This window comes from Alexandromys fortis, unplaced genomic scaffold (assembly GCF_014885135.2).
Source record: "Alexandromys fortis isolate MF-2015 unplaced genomic scaffold, M_Fortis_MF-2015_v1.1 scaffold_78, whole genome shotgun sequence".
Lineage (NCBI taxonomy): Eukaryota > Metazoa > Chordata > Mammalia > Rodentia > Cricetidae > Alexandromys > Alexandromys fortis.
In genome coordinates this window covers 3,170,183-3,186,652 of record NW_026067977.1, presented here as the reverse complement: position 1 = coordinate 3,186,652, position 16,470 = coordinate 3,170,183, and the positions used below count along the sequence as shown (strand labels likewise).

General features: G+C 46.3%; 1 protein-coding gene across 1 annotated transcript in view; it reads right to left on the bottom strand.

Moving 5' to 3' along the window:
- Positions 1 to 16,470, bottom strand: part of Casq2 (calsequestrin 2) — a 71,627-nt gene that overhangs the window by 15,396 nt on the left and 39,761 nt on the right. The window contains exons 4-7 of the mRNA XM_050157529.1: positions 15,954 to 16,065; positions 11,854 to 11,927; positions 5,937 to 6,067; positions 4,673 to 4,718 (exon numbers count right to left, since the gene is read on the bottom strand). Coding sequence (XP_050013486.1) covers positions 4,673 to 4,718; positions 5,937 to 6,067; positions 11,854 to 11,927; positions 15,954 to 16,065 — 363 coding nt within the window. The remainder of the gene's footprint in view (positions 1 to 4,672; positions 4,719 to 5,936; positions 6,068 to 11,853; positions 11,928 to 15,953; positions 16,066 to 16,470) is intronic.

Below are 16,470 nucleotides of genomic sequence, written 5' to 3'. Positions count from 1 at the left end.
CTCCTCCTCCTCCTCCTCCTCCTCCTCCTCCTCTTCTTCTTCTTCTTCTTCTTCTTCTTCTTCTTCTTCTCTTGGGTTTTTCAGGACAGGCTTTCTCTGTAGCTTTGGACTCTGTCCTGGCCTCGACCTCACAGAGATCCACCTGCCTCTGCCTCCCAAGTGCAGGGATTAAAGACTTGTGCCACCATCTCCTGGCTGGGGCTTCGTTCATAACGGCAATTCCAACTATGAAGGCTCAGTCATGGCGGCCTGTCACCTTTCCAAAGGCCCCACCCACAAGTGACATCATGTTTTCAAAACATGAATTTGGGTGAGATACATATATAGACCATGGAACCAACAGCGAAAGACAGCGCTATTTCTCTGAAGAAGCTCATTGCTGCTGCTTGCGATGAACGTGCTTAGAGAGGTTAAACGCAGCCTGTGCACTTGGTGGCCATGCCACAGACCCTAAGGAGGAGGAGTGTGGAACCACTAGTCAACACCCTTCTGTAGGTCCCTCAGCTTTTTGTTTGCTCCTGCCTTACAATGAATGTCCTGGCTTGGGGTTATGGATGGTGAAATTACTATTATTGTTATTATCTTATTTATGGTTATGATGGTGTGTTATTATTATTATTATTGTGTGAGCATGCGATGGGGAAGGGAGCGTGCCACAGCAGGCACAGAAGGAGGTCAGACAACTGTGTGGAGTCAGGTCTCTCCTTCCACTTTCATGTGGGTTCTTGGGGGTTGAACCCAGGTTCCCTGGCCTTGCGCAGCAACTACCTTAACTAGCTAAGGCACTTCCCCTTCCCTGAGGCGTTAAATTTTGAGGCTATTTCTCCTATATAACCCTCAACATTAACTCTGGGTGAGCAGCATTTGCTTGAATAACACTCTTGTTAACACAGAGTAACAATGCAATGCACCGTTCACCAGTTCAAGAAAGAGCCTGTCTGTAAAACTCTCCTTCCGGGGGAAAAATGTTAGAGAACCTAGCTCTGCCAAGAAGAAACCAGTGTTATCTACACTGGCAGCTATGTTACCACCTCCATATTTTGTCCTATTTCCTTCACCTCTATGGAACTTTCTCAGACTGAACAGACTTAAAGAAAACAAGGCAAAGCTCCCTAAGGCAGTGGCAACACCTTGGGGCTAATCGAAGGCTCTTCAGTCCTATCTTGGAAAGTATTCTGCGTTGCAACATTGAAAAGCATCCTTCAGAAGAGATTACTGGGACAGATGAGATAACTCCCTAGGTAAAGGCACTTGCCACTAAATAGGTGATTAAAATTCACTGGGACCCACATGGTGGAAGACAGGAAAACCAACTGCTACAGGTTGTCACTGGGCCTCTATGTCATCAGACATTGGTACCATGGCACACATGCACCCCACACACATACAACATAAATAAAATATAAAGTAATGTTTTTAGATAAGTCGCTGGCCCTTATCCGCTGTGGGCAGTTGCCAAGGACTCTGGCTATTGACATGCAGTCTCAGAAGAAGGGTGAGCCAGCACTAGGTTTCCATAGGCTCCCTTGCCTCCAAGTTCTCTGAACCCTAGAAACTATGGCTTCCCCTCAGATTTCCACACAGCAAATGCCACTAGCCAACGTTTTCTTCAGTGCTAAGGCAGGTATGGCTTTTTGTGGGCTGCTGTCTTAAAAATCTGCAGGACTGCAGAGAGCTAAGGGTAAACTGAGTGAGGCCGGCTCACTCCCCTGTCCTGTGCAACTGTTTTGTAAGGTCAGCGAGAGTGGATTTAAGTGAAGGCTTGTAAGTCGCAAACTAATCCCTATCGACCACACCTGTAGTTTAACTTGCTGTGGATAAGTGGTCTAGATACTGCTCTTTGGAGCGGTGCCCCCCAGCGTGGACACAGGGGCTGGGAGAGGCATGGACCTGACTTCCCACCAGTCCTTCTGACCGTGGCTGCTTTTCCTTTTCAACTGCGAAGACGGCTAGGAGGACCTGTGCTACCCTTTCCCTCATTTGGGGACTTGAATGAGGGCTGGCCAGATCCTGTGACCAGTCCAGAAGGCAGTGTTGGAAAGGAACAAACTGCTCTCGCTCTCTTCTCCTTTGTTTTGATTCAACTTATTCAGTGAAAAACAAAAAAAAAAGTAAAAAGAGGTAGTGGCAGCAGAGCCAGGCAGACACATCCTGCCCACCTTTACCACCTCCCTCAAGGTGATAAAATATTTGTCTGTATGGTGAGGGGAGGATTTCCAGAAGCTCATAGGCTCAGGGGCAGGGAGGGGACACAGGCTTGGAAATCCTGGTCTTGGGTGTGACAGGGTCTGTGAGCAGAGTCTGGGAGTGGGGATGTTTCTGCAGCTGCGCTCTCTTTCTCCCCAGAGACTTGACGATCATGAATGACCTCAGGATAAAGAAAAGAAGGACCGAAGACACCTCTGACAAGGAAAAGCAATATGTGGTCTCAGTTTAAAATGGCGTTTCAGGTTCTGGAAGAAAGCCTGGGAACCTTTTCTAGGGTCAAGGGCAATGAAGAAATCTAACACCCAAGTGCAAGTGTCAGAATCTGCATTAGATGCTAGGCCAGTGCAAAAAAAAGAGCTTTCTCTTGCAATAAAAGATACTAGTGGGACTCCTGGCCAATGTGAGTAATGTTTAATATTGATTTATGGATTGTTTTGTTTTGTTTTTAGAGACAGGTTTTCTCTGTGTAACAGTACTGGCTGTCCTGGAACTCGTTTTGTAGACCAGGCTGGTGTCGAATGATGATGGAGGAAGGTCATTGAGCAATAAAGAAACTGCTTGGCTGGCCCTGATAGGTTAAAGCATAGGTGGGAGGAGTAAACATAATAGGATGCTGGGTGGAAAAGGAAGTGAGGTCAGACTCTGCTCTGCTCCCGGAGAGACCCGACAGCCCTGCTCTCTGGAGCAGAGACGCCAGGCTCTGCTCTCCCAGGCAGCTCTGACCCAGGAGGCTAGAATCTTCCCGGTAAGCGCACCTTGGGGTGCTTACATACATTACTAGAAATGGGCTAGTCCAGGTGCGAGAATTAGCCTATAAGGGCTAGAGTTCATGGGCCAAGCAGTGTTTAAATGAATACAGTTTGTGTGTTGTTATTTCGGGCATAAGCTAGTCAAGCGGCCGGGGTGTTGGGGACACAGCCCCATCGCACCTATTTCAACAGAATGATTTCTGGATTTTTATCACTATGACCATGAGAGAAAAGCACTTAAAATACTTTGGGATTTTTATATCAGCTACAGAACTCTCAAAGAGCACAGAAATATATTTACATATATGTATTTGCTTATGAGCATATTCATATATATCAGAAGAGAGAGAAAAAAACCAAGGGGAGTAAAATATCAACAAATGAGGACTCTGGGTGAAAAGATAATAGATCTTTCATATTATTTTATAAATCTGAAATGATTTGAAAGTGAAAAGAGTTTTTAAAATAAATGCTTGCTTGTCCAACTTACAGCCCACAGGTCAGGCCAAATGATGTATAACTTATGAATAAGGTCCGAGACAAAACCATAAGCTTTCTGAAACCATTATGAGATTTATTTGTGGGGTGTTGTTTTGCTTTTTTGGTTTGTTTTACTTTCGAATTTTTAAATTTGATCATGTGGTTCTGGGGGTTGATCTTTCTAGATGACATTGTGTTGGAATGTCAGAAGTCTGGACAGCGTTATAGGCATTTGCCATCCCTTTACACTCAGTAACAAGCCCTTGAAAGATGAGTTCCCTGAATGTGTGCTGTGCTTTCAGAAACAGAAGCAAGTCCAATGCTGGGAGTGTGAGTTCCTCCTTGTGCAACCATGGTGCCCAACTTTGAGTTTAAATTTTAAGTAAATAAATGTTTTCATTTTAATGCCCAACACCAGAGGTAGCCTGTGGGGACATGGCCACTTTAGGGAGGGATATGGAGAAAACATGAGATTTGGGTCCAGATAGCCTTGCATCCCAAGAACTAATGGTTATTAGTTCTGTGTTTTTGAATAGTTAACTTCGGCTGATCATAGTTTTTTCCCTATGTAAAATGGGCTAAAGTATTTGTCCCACATCAGAGAGCTGGCGGCTCTAAGTGAGACACCAGCAATGGTTGTTTTTTGTCCATAGACTTCTAGTGAAGCTGGGGTGGTGCACCCCCAAAGCCTGTCGATGATACTGTTGGAGCCACCTGACAGTCTATGACACAGACCTAGAGGAGGAGCTGCCACCCCCAGATTCTAGTCTCTCTCTAGTGTCTATAGCTGTCATTAACCAAGCACCTGCCAAGCCCCGAAGACTCGGTCTCACTCATCCTCGCCAAACGTCCCTATTTTAACTGGGGAAACAAAAGTCAGAAAGACCACGGGACATACTATAGATACAAGAATACTCAGTGGCTGATACTGGACTTGAATCCAGGTCTCTACGACTTTGTAGACTGGGCTTCTTCTACTGTGCCGCCCGACCCAGCTGGTGGCATCTGCATGGAAGCCAACCTCTAAGGGAGATAAATTTGAGCAATATTTCCTAGAGACTAGTACCCAGGAGGATTATACTGGATCCATGGACATTTGTGCTTTACACGAGCATGAGGCCATCCATGTTCCCAATACTTCACTCTGTAGATGCTCAACCTGGTCAATAAGACTTGGTACTCGGAGGATAGCCTTCTTGAGGGACACACACCACAGGGTTTTGGCATTTCCTTACCCAGGTTTCAAACATGTCCTCCGGGCGCAAGCGACGCAGGGTGGGTCTGCAAAAGAGAGGAGTTTCCTTGAGTAGGGATCATCACAGGAGATACTGAGTCTCAGCTCCATGCAAATTAGAGGCTGGTTCACTTCCTTGAGCCTAAGGAGCCCTAAATTCACATCTGCCCCAAGGAAGTAGAGCTTTCCCACCTGCCCTGTCAGGAGAGAACTAGACCCAACCCACTCAGCCTAGTTTGATCCCAGGCACACCAAGTACATGGGGATGGGTCAGAGGGAGCAGCTCCTTCCCACTGTCCCCTCCTCAAAGAAAGGTACCGCTCCCAAGAACCCAGAGTCAATCCTGAACAAGAAAATGGGACACACAACAATTATTCCTATGCAGGATGCCAGTTTTAAACATTAGGGTCATCCATCAAAAACCTCAACAATAGACATCATGTTTACTCCTCCCCCAGTGCTGTCTTTCCTTAGGGACTGTCTAGGTGTCTGGGTCATGGCGCTTCAGCTTAGGTGAGCACATTTATTCGTGTCAGGGAGGAAGGAAAGATGAGACCGTGGACGCACTACTGTGGCCTGTGTTCCCAGGTGGCTCCAGAGGCAGAGGACTCCAGCTGGTGGGCCAGACCAGGCCAAGGCCTCTTGTTTGTGTGGCGAAACCCTGCCTGGGACACCGCCACGCCCATTTGTTTACTTGTGAGTGAGGGTTGCTTATCTGCTCCAAGCCCAGAGCTGAACAGCTGCGGCGAGGCCGTTTGACCCCAGAACTGTGTAAATATTTACTATGTGGTTCTTCAGTGAAAAATTTTTGCGGATCTCTTCTAGAGATGCTCTGAGTCTCAGCAAACATCCCTATCCCAGGAGCTGCCTGTAGAATTGGCCCTGGCTATATTATTACTTAATCACTCAGTCCTACCTGCTGTCTGAGACGTAGGGAGAATAACGACTCCAAGGTTGAAGAGTGGCCAAAGTTCCTCCCATAAAGCACCAGGAATGTTGCTCCACACATAGGAGTTGCCATTATAACTTTAGAGTTTTGTTCCTATCTTACTCTGGCTTGGGTAGTCTAGAAGGATGTAGTCTAACCCTATTTGCAAATGTAGAACCTTATTCAGAAGTGGTAACATCTGAATTGATATTGGCCAATGAATGCCAAAGCCACAGTGGCCAGTTCTGTTCTGTGGGGTGTCTTATTCTATGCTGTTGCTCTCCGTGGCCCTGGACTCTTGGCCGTTACCCAGACTCCCCCCGACCCCCACATGTACCTTTGATGCTCCGTCACAAACTCCACAATCTCCTCTTCGGTGTAAGGTTTGTTAGGGATGACAATGGGCTCATCCATGAACGGCTCGTAGAAGCCGACTTCATTCATCTTCAAGGACAACTTCTTTGCCACCTGTAAGAGGCAGAAATCAGACAATCGCTCACTGAATGCTGGCCTAGAGGAGCAGGGGGCTATCTACCCAAGAGAGGGTGCTTATTTTCTCTGGTAACAGCGTGAGCGCTTAGGGGCAATTTTAACTTAAATGTTGGAGTAGCAGGGACTCTCTCGCTTGTAGTCTGGGCTGGGTTTAATCTGCCATCAAAGCAGACTCAATAGAAAAGGACTGGAGAAGAAGCATGAATTGACCAAGTGGGGAACGCAAGTGTGTGGTTATCTTCCCTCTGCTGCGTTTGCCAGGGCCGGAGGGGCGAGCCTGCTCACAGGGTGGCTTTAACGGAAATAATTTGGCTGGAAAAGGCAATTGATGGAAACCGTTATCGTACACAGGTTCATAGAATCAAAAGCCAGGCCATTCACCTGTCCTTGATCCGCTCACAAACTCTAATTACTAGTTGAGCCAAAGCACGGGACTTACGAGGGCCTAGTCTCTGTCCCAAGCTTGCTAGGTGTTTTTTTTTTTTTGGGGGCACTGAGAACTGCCCAGCCATAAGACAACTAGCTGCTCTCCTTTGCCTAGGAGGGAAAGGCTCCCTGGGACCTAGAACTTTCAGTGCTAAAGTGCAGATTGTTCCCAGGAAGCCAGGATGAGTGGCTCACCCTATAACTAAGCTCAAAGAAAGCGCCTGAAGCCTGGCAGATTTTTTTCTCTCTTGTTAAAGGGGCCACACACCAGTGCTTTGTCAGGGTAGAATGGTTGCTGTGTTTGCCTGCAAAGTTGCTGAGCTCAGGACCTCTCATTGCGACATGCTTTGAGAGGCCTGGAATGTGCAAGGCTCAATAGGAAGCCAAATGCCATTCTCCGGCTCTGAGCCATGGTCCAAGAAAGCACAGGACGGAACAGTGGCTCCTTTTAAACTGCACACCACTGCCTAGGAGCTGACACCTTGCGGTGGTAACCAGAGCGCAGTGACCCAGTAACCCAGGGATTGGGACTACTGGGGGAAGGGTGGGTGTTACACAAGCTCTTACACAAAGAGGTCTATTCTGTGGAAACACTTCTATCCATAAGTATCATCACTTGCTATTAATTTCAGGTCGCTACATTCCAAAAGACAAGCCTTAATTCTGACATCCTACACAGGGTTGAAGCCAACAGGCCACACACAGGAAGAGCTACAGTCAGGCTGGGCCTTGGTGTAAGCCCATAACCCCATCCCTAGGGAGGCTGAGGCAGGGGGATTGTAAATTCAACATCAGATTAAACTAGAGTGAGCTCGAGACTAGTCTCACTTATGAAGATCTTGTCTCAAGATAAAGAGTGGCCTGAGGATGAAGTTCGGGGGTACGGAGCTCTGTCTAGCACGCGTGAGGTTCAGTCCCCAGCACACACACACAAAGAGAAAGGGGGGGGGAGGGGGGAGGGAGAGGGAGAGAGGGAGAGTCAGGAAGCAGGAGAGAGTCTTCCTTACACCTGATCGCCTCCCCTTGGGTGGGTACAGTGTAAATGAGCAGGGCCTGTATTGACATAATCCTTTGCACACCTACCTACGGTACAACAAACTTGAAAATGCCAGGTCCTGTTCTCCAGGTTCACTGGCTCACTCATATTCTAAGAGCCGGGCTTCGGGCTGATAAGAAATGATTACTTTGAATAAAAACTATAATACTGTCCCGCACGTGGCCATGGCTGCAGAGAGCTTTAGGTTGGTTGTTTGGCAGTGCTCGCTATGAACGTGGCCAGAGTACTGCTCCGCTCTGATTTACAAAGAACAATTTGGGTGGGTGGTTCATCAGGATGAGAAGGACAAGTCCACGTCTACACTCAGAGGGAAAAGTAAGCGCTCCCTCTAGTTTCTCGTATTCCTACATCCTTTCCTTTTGAGAATTCCCCTCTTCTTGACCATGTAAAGAAAGGAATCTGTAGATGCTCCGTAAATAACTACACTGGCAGCCTGCATTCTAACGAGATGTTGTATTGTCTGTCTTGAGTTCTCATTAATCCGTCCTACATCAGGGGAAGTAATCGTGCCCTGAAGGTGAGATCTGGTCAGACCCACAGGCATGTGCATGTCTGTGCCTGTGCACAGGGTCTCAGGACCCTGGATGCTACTGCCTTAGTCTGCAATGTTAAGTCTATGGATGTAAAATTGGATTGTTGAGGCCTTAAGTTCTAGTCTGCAAGAGCCTAAGATTTCTAACAGTCTCTTGGCTCTTTCCGCCCTCACCATCTGCATGGTAGCCCTGTACTTCTCTTTTTTTTCCAGCCTTGGATGATTGCATTTTGGATAGCAGGGACTGAAGGAGAGTTGACTGGCCAATGGATTTATTAGTTCAGTTTGTCTGTAAGTATTTATCAAGGCTTTCTTGCTAATTTCTTGTCCAGGGCAAGACTCTAGCAAAACCTGGCTCACGGGTGTTACAATTACATAATGATGCATTGTACTCTCAGATACCAGAAAGTTCCATAAAACTAAAATTGCCCTTGGTTTTCTTTTTTCCTTTAGTTGAAATAAAGCTTGGTACTTTCAAGCAAACTACAAAAGGCAATGAATATTTTCCTGGCCTTTGCATACACGGGGATTTTGACTGTGACTTTGGGGCAGTTTAACAGGCCAGTCCCGTGGTCAGCAATGAAGAGTCAGGTGAGCAGGAACCTGGATCTTCTCCACATCTCTCTTCTCCAGCAGCTCCTTCAGGCCCCGGTGTGACTAAATCTTCATTTCACTGGTCCCCAGGAAGAAGGAGAAGGGCAACTTTAGGGTAGCCTGATCTATACCATAGGGATCGTGTGGGTCCCAAACCTGTGTGTCCTGTAAAGTTCCCTGGGAGGAGTTTTTGTTTTGTTTTGGTTTTTGTTTGTTTGTTTCTAACTTTAGAGTCCTAGGGCCAGAAGGATGGATCAACAGTTACAAGCATATTCTGTTCCTGAAGAGGACTGGATCAGTTCCCAGCACCCATGTTAGGGGGCTCACAGCCACCTGTAACTCCAGTCCAAGGGGATCGGATGCCTCTGATAGCTGTGGGCTTCTGCACTCTCATACACACACACACACACACACACATGCATAATTAAAATAAAATAAATATTTCAAAAACTAATTCATAATTCCATGTTCTCACACAACCCTAAAAAAACAAATTTCCTAAAATAATTACATAGGTTAAGGTTTTTTTTCTTTTAGTTGCTTTATCATATATATGATATGTATAGATAATCATTTATATCTGTTGTATGTGTGTTCGTGCCCATTCATGTGATATGCCTAGTGTGTGTGTATGGAGGTCAGAGAGCAAATTATGGGAGTTAGTCCTTCATTTCACCATGTGAGTCCCTGGGATTGAACCCAGGTCATAAGCCTCGACGGCAAGCCTCTTTACCACTGAGCCATCTCGTTGGCCCACACAAAGACTTTTAAAAGCTCAGTAGAGGAAAGAAGATGAATTGACTGCAGCTGAGAATGCTGACATCGTTAAATCTACTCCAGCAGCCTTGTCCTCTTTACGGGCCTCTTGAATTGTGCTACTACTGGGTTCTTACTAGTTTTCTGCCCTTTCACCTTTCTCTCCCTGAACTCTAACTTCTACAAGGCCAATCACATGTCTTGCTTGATGCTGTTGAGGCCTGGAAGCCTAGAAGTCACTCGGTAAATAACTTGCTAACTGAGTGGATGAATCCACGAAAAAAAAAGAAAGACCACTGTGTCGAATGTTTTCTCCTTGTGTGAAAAACTGGACCCAAACTGATCTTGTGTTCCTAGCAGCCGCTTCTTCTCGGACTTTGTAATGGCCTAGGTCGCTTTGAGGCTGTTTTTTGTTTGTTTGTTTGTTTTGGGGGGTTTTGTTGTTGTTTTTCCAGATCAGATTTGCAATCTCCGATTGTTTGAGGATTCTCTCCCTTGTGTGGTCAGATGCTCTTGCCACAAACCTGGCTGTCTTCCTCCTCCTCGGCTTTATTACTTTTTCTGCTCTTGAGCTCATTCGCCCTCTGCTGGACATTGTGGAGTCCGCAGTCATGCCTTGTGGATCCCACCACCAAGTCCCGGGTGCCATTAGCCTGGTCCCCGTCTGTGTTCCATAGGGAGGCGCAGAAACTGCCGCTCTCTTTTCAAAGAGTGTGACCCTCACAAGGCCACGTGAGTGGCGGCACTTAGGACTCTGTCTTAGCTGGTAGTAGAGCAGCTTTGGGGGTTCGCTGGTCTCCCCGTCTTCACAGGCACAGACACGGAGTCACACTCTGGCTAGGCCGGAAGGCACTTCTAAAAACAAACTGCCCTGAACTCTGAACACACTGCCACTCAGAAAACTAGGGACCTGGTGATTAGCCACGCCCATCTGCCCAGGATTCTCTCCCTTCTTCCCTTCTCACGAACCTGCTTTATTTTATTTTTTTTTTTTTTTAAAAATTACACTGGGTCCCATCAAGAAATTTTCATGCAACTGTGTAATCTCTCCATACTTCACTACCCTTGTCTTCCTTTTTATTTTCCTAAGAGAGTTTTACTTCTAATTTTCATGCCACAGTATTACAGGGTTTTGTATATAATATAAAATATAGAACCCCTGCATTACAGAAAACATGATAACTGTGTTCCCTAGACCGACTCAGTTTACTCCATATGATGACCTCCAATTGCATACATTTTCCTGCAAACAGCTTCATTCTTTGTGGCTGGAAAATGGTCATTATGTGTACATATCATTTTATAGATTTTGTTTTTATTTTATGCGCGTGGATATCTTATATACAACTTGTGTTTCTGGAGAGGTCAAAGAGGGCATGGAAACCCTGGAACTGGAGTTACAGACAATTGTGAGCCACTTCATGGGGCCTAGGACTCAAACCTGGGTCCTCTGGAAGAGCAGCCAGTGCTCTTTACTGCTGGGCTGTCTCTCCAGCCCCACATTTCCTTTAACTACTCCTCTGTTGATGAACACCAGTTCTTTTCTCTCCGACGGGGTCCCACGTACCCAGGCTGGCTTTGAACTCCCTGTGCCGCTGAGGACGACCTTGAATACCCTGTTTGTGTGCTCCTGTATGCAGTGCTGGAGATCAAACCTAGAACTTGGTGCACGTTAGGCAAACACTATACCAACTGAGCTACGTCCTCAGCACTCAGAGCTACAGTTTTAATCAACCCTGGCTCAGCAAAAGCAGAGGCCAGTGACGGCGCCAACTTGGGCTTCCTCATTCATCCTCGCCTAAAACACTGTTGTGACCGCCCCTCCAACCAGTTCTAGATGTCTTTGGTTAACATCAGTTCTTATAGCTAGTTAACATCTCCTGCACATTTGCGATGGCCATACTCCAGCCACACACTCCACCCGTGGCTTCCTTCTCTGCGCACAGCTATACAGAAGAGCATCTTTGACATCAGGTGAGATTCAGACGACAGTCAGCCTTACCTCTCACTGACTGTGATCAAACCCACTTATCGCTCCTTGCCTTGTACAGTGAGAATACTGGCTCCTCTGGTAGGCCCTGAGAAGATGGAATGCCCATCCCTGTGCATATTAAGCACTTAAGAAATGATTATTCTCCCCACCTTGCCGCTCCTGTTCAAAAGTTGTCCCAATTCTAAACCTCAGCCAATGAGGGCAAACTGTCTTTGAATTCGGGTTACATTGGATCCGGTAGTTAGCTTTTCCTGTTGGGTTATGGGCTTGAATATAGGGACCACAGCCTCAGAAGTGCTTTTCCAGACTCTTCTAACACTTGTGGACAAAGAGGCAAAGAAGGATGAGGGGTTTGAGTTGTCCATGCCACTGAATGTGTTGAAATGGTTCTCAAAGGTACTTACCCCCTTGTCAAAGGTGGCGAAGAACTTGATGTAGGGCTGGAAGTGTTCGGCTGCCTCTTGGAAGGCTTTGTAGTCTAGGAGGGAAGCCACGGGAGAAAGGGACATTTGCAGGAGGCAAACTACACACTTGGAGAGAACTGAGTTAAATCACTATTTAGTACTATTTCAAAAGTAGTTGGAGCTGAAATTGACTGGCATCCTTCCCCCACAGGTTTGTGAACAGAAAGCAAGAAATTGGGGAAACTGAGGAAGAGGAAGGAAAAAAAGACATGGAAAAACCCCGAATCAAAAAAAAAAAAAAATAATCACATGGAAAGCTCCAAATCAAATGGAAAAGAAAAACCAAAACCTTTCTTCCACCCAAATGCAGGGAGTTACAGCTGCACCGCAGAAGATGCTGCCTCTGCATAAATGAGCCCATAATCGGAAGGAAACGGACCGCACTGTGCTTACAGTTAAAAGGAAGACAGGACCCAATGAAGCTTTTCACATTTCTCCAAAGAAGGGCTCCTAGGTATGTCTTACGGTTGGTTTTCCTTTTTAAAAGCAAGTTGGTTTTCGCAGCCCTCCTCGCCATCCCCCAGCTGTTGCATCCTCTCTGCCTCCTTTTCTGTCCTGTTCCCTGAGCCCTGGGGGAAGGGCTTGATGGTAGAGACGCCCCACCTACACTGGACACTCCCAGCTTCTGCACTGAGCCACAGCCAGGAGTGGCTTTCTAGCCAAGCTTGGGAGCTACACAAACCTCTGGATATAAACTTAAGTATTTATTTCTTGGTTTGTGCTGATTTGTTTTTTGAGACAGGGGTTCCTCTGTGTAGCCCAGGTTGTCCTGGAACTCACTCTGTAGACTATACTGGCCTTAAGCTCATAGAGATCCACGTCCCTCTCTGCCTCCCAGCTGCTGTGGTTAAAAGCCTGTGCCATCACATACGGTTAAATATAAATATTTAGAAGTCAGTTTGATAATGTGAGATATGATAGGGGGTCCTGGGAGGAATTCAGGAGGGCAGTCAGGGGTGAATATGATCAAAATTGTGTGTGTATGTGTGTGTGTGTGTGTGTGTGTGTGTGTGTGTGAAATGTTCAAAGACTAAAACGAGGTTTAACTTTTAAACCCTGACCCTCTAAGATTATTTTAAGCCAAGCCTATACTTGACTCTGGTTTCAAACGTGTATCCAAATTTGTCACGGGAGGACGGAACCACACCCGTGTGAGAACACTGCACTTTACTACACCTGGGCAGGGACTGCGCGAGGTGTCTGGAGTCGGGCCTTCCCTTGAAGGATGGGAAGGGTGGTTCTTGTAAATTTTACAACCTGCAGTCCCGCCGTGATGGACTCTTCAGAAGATTGACTTTCCTCCCCTCTCACTGGATTTTATACTCTGGAATTAGGCAGATTTGTATAAGATTCGGTCATAGATTGTTTCAGAATAATGCTGGCTCAGCAATGCCCAGGTAAAACAGACGAACACACTAATGTAAAGTCTTTTGTTCTGGGGAGAGCACGGGGTTTCAGGAACCACAGCCTGGGGAAATATCTCAGTCAGTTAAGTAGCTGCCTGGTAAACTCAAGGACTTGAGTCTGGGGTTCAGTACCCAGAACCCAGATAATAAGACCCCATAAGAAGCTTTACCTTCTCTGAAGAATGGATGGGAAGTGGGGTGGAGAGGTGTGTGTGTAGGGGGAACAGGAAGAGGGGAGGGAGTAGGAACTGGGACTGGTATGTAAAAATGAGAAAAGATCATTTTTAAAATATAAATAAAATTTAAACAAACAAACAAACAAATAAAAACACGGCAGGGTGACAGATGCTTGTCACTTCAGTGCTGAGGAGGCAGAGACAAGTGGATCCCTGAGGTGGTTGCTGGCCCCTACTTGGAAAGTCCCAGGCCAGTAAGAGACTCTGTTTTTTTTGGGGGGGGGAATTAAAGGGAGGGAGCAGGAGGAGGGGAAGGAGGGGTGAATGTCCTAAAGATGAATAAAAATAAAAATTTGAACTAAAAAAAATTAAAGCCTGTTCTCTGTTGCACTCACATCTACATGAACACACTCTCACACACACACATGTGCACACATGCATGCACTCATATGCACACACAAACAGGTATACACACAGGCTGAGCATCTAACTAAGTTTAACTTTAAAGTACAGGGTCTCCTGTAGCACCAGCTGCTGCCCTTCAACATCCTACCTCTACACCCCAAGCACTAGAACTATAGACATAAGTTACCACCATCAGCTAGTATTTAGATTTTACTAATAATTACAAAACAAGTTGGGCCACATCTATGTATGCATTCCTAAGTAAAAACATGACTTATTTTTTCCATACATAATATGCTATGGAAAGATATGGTTGGGTTTCAATCCCATTCATGGTCACAAGAAATAAGAAGATTGTACCTGTGACCAAGAAGAAGAGTTTGTTATCTGGATGTGGGGATGCTTGGGTTCATGAAGAGCGGGGACCAGACTGGCTAAATTATGTCCAATGGTGAGAAAAGAATGTTAGCAGCGACGGAAAAGGCAATGAGTGTGGCCCGTTCCTCTGCCACCATCCAGTGTGTGAACAAGTCCGTTACCAATGTGGTTTTCAAGGAACTGAAGAGGCTGGCACTTGAAGCCGTCCTTGGGAATTGCATGCCTCTATTTTAAGCCTCACACCTAAAGTCACAAAGCTGCCTTCTTGGAAGTGACTCAAGAGTCTCCTTCCAGATCAGAAAACTATATATATATTTGTTCCCCATCTCAGCTCCTTTTTTGTTACCATTACATAAGAAGATTAATAAGTAAATAAATAATAAAGCGAGGAAGCCCAAATCCCTTGCAGGTTACCCTCATTTTATGCCTACACGCATAATCACATTTGCCGTCCCCTGACAGGGATTGCAAGGCCTTGCAAGCATAGCCCGCTAGTTAAGGGTATGAGCACTAAAGTTGACATTCTGGCTTCAGCATCCGTGAGTGACAAGAGACAGTTAATCAGACCTTTGTGTCCCACCCCTTCACCATCATTAAAACGCAGATAACTGCTTGGACAGAACAACCCCACTTGTCTGTCACGAGGCAATCTTCTAGGCACAGGCCCTGGCTATTACAGATGGTTATAAAATGGGGTCGTTCTGGTTTCTGTCAGTGTGGCAGAGGGGAAGGTACTGGAATGCACTTTCTGTGCTGCTCTTGGCCTTGACCCCTCCTGAGCTGTTGCACCAGGGTTGGTGGAGGAGAGGGAGGGCGGAGCGTAGGAACAAAGGGAGAGGGAGAACTGGATCGGGAAGCAGAGCAGCTCTCAGCTCACTTGTGCCAGGGCTCAGGTAAGGTTTCTGCTCTGTTTCGTCTTTTAACGACTCAGAAAGTGACCCTTCCTGTTCACTCCCCCGTGCGTCTCTAGACCTCCAGTCTCCACCCTCTCTTGCCTGCACACCCACTGCCGTGATGCTGATGAAGGGCCCTTGGCTCACACACAACCTGGCCACAAAACCTTCATAGGAATCTGCCCAAGGGTGTGGTGGCATCACAGGCACAGATGAATGGCCAGCTGTGGGCTCGACCAGAGATTTTCCATGTTTTCTAGCAACTACTGAGCCCATCCCCACCCAAAACTCAATTCTCTCCTGCTGACAGGGAAGCTCTCCAGCTAGAACTGCCAACATCAGGAAGATGTCCACTGGGTGTCCCATTTTACAGGAGACCCTGATGGGGAGGCAGGCAGGTGGGAGAGTAGAGGGAGGGAGAAGACAGTTTGTTCTGTAGAACACATGCATAATAACACATACACACACTTATACATACAATAACATACATGTAAAAACACACATACATCAACACATATAGTAACACACAATAACACACATAGACAATCACACACACACACACACACCTTCAAGGCTAGAAAACATGACCTGCCCTTAATGTTTTTTTCAACTCACCTCCTATTTTGCACAGTTTCTGCCCGTGTCCCTTTGCACAGGCAACAAGAAGAAATTCAAGTTCTACTCCCCCCTGCAAAAGAGATGTTAAAGCCACACCCTCTTGTGGGTTAACCTAGCACCCTTGTTAGGGCTAGCCTTCAGACTCGTGTTGACAGAAAACTTACATTCGGAGTCCTCATTCTTGAAAAAGCCGAGGAGCTTGATCTGGTCCTCGATGCGCTCGAAGGCCTGGACTTCCAGCTTGTTGTTCACGATCTCCACTGGGTCTTCGATGAGCTGAAATCACACACACAGGCACAGACATGGTCACAGACACACAGACACACACATAAAGATGTTCAAATAAGAGAGATCTTCTCCCCCCAGTGGAAGAGAGAACACTTTGGAGAGAAGGGAACTTGGGCACAACTTGAGCAAATAGGCAATGAGATGAAAAGAACACTAAGTCAGGTCACGTTTTCTAGCTTGGAAGGTGTGTGTGTGTGTGTGTGTGTGTGTGTGTGTGTGTGTGTGATTGTGTGTGTGATTGTGTACATGGACACAAAGGTCTTGAATTTACATCCTATTCTACCCCATTGTGCATAGCAGGAATTTTTCTGTCCTGGGGAGGGGGTACTCTATTCCTCTTGACAGTTATTTTTTTAAATTATATCTTAAGTTATAAATTGACAAATATATATA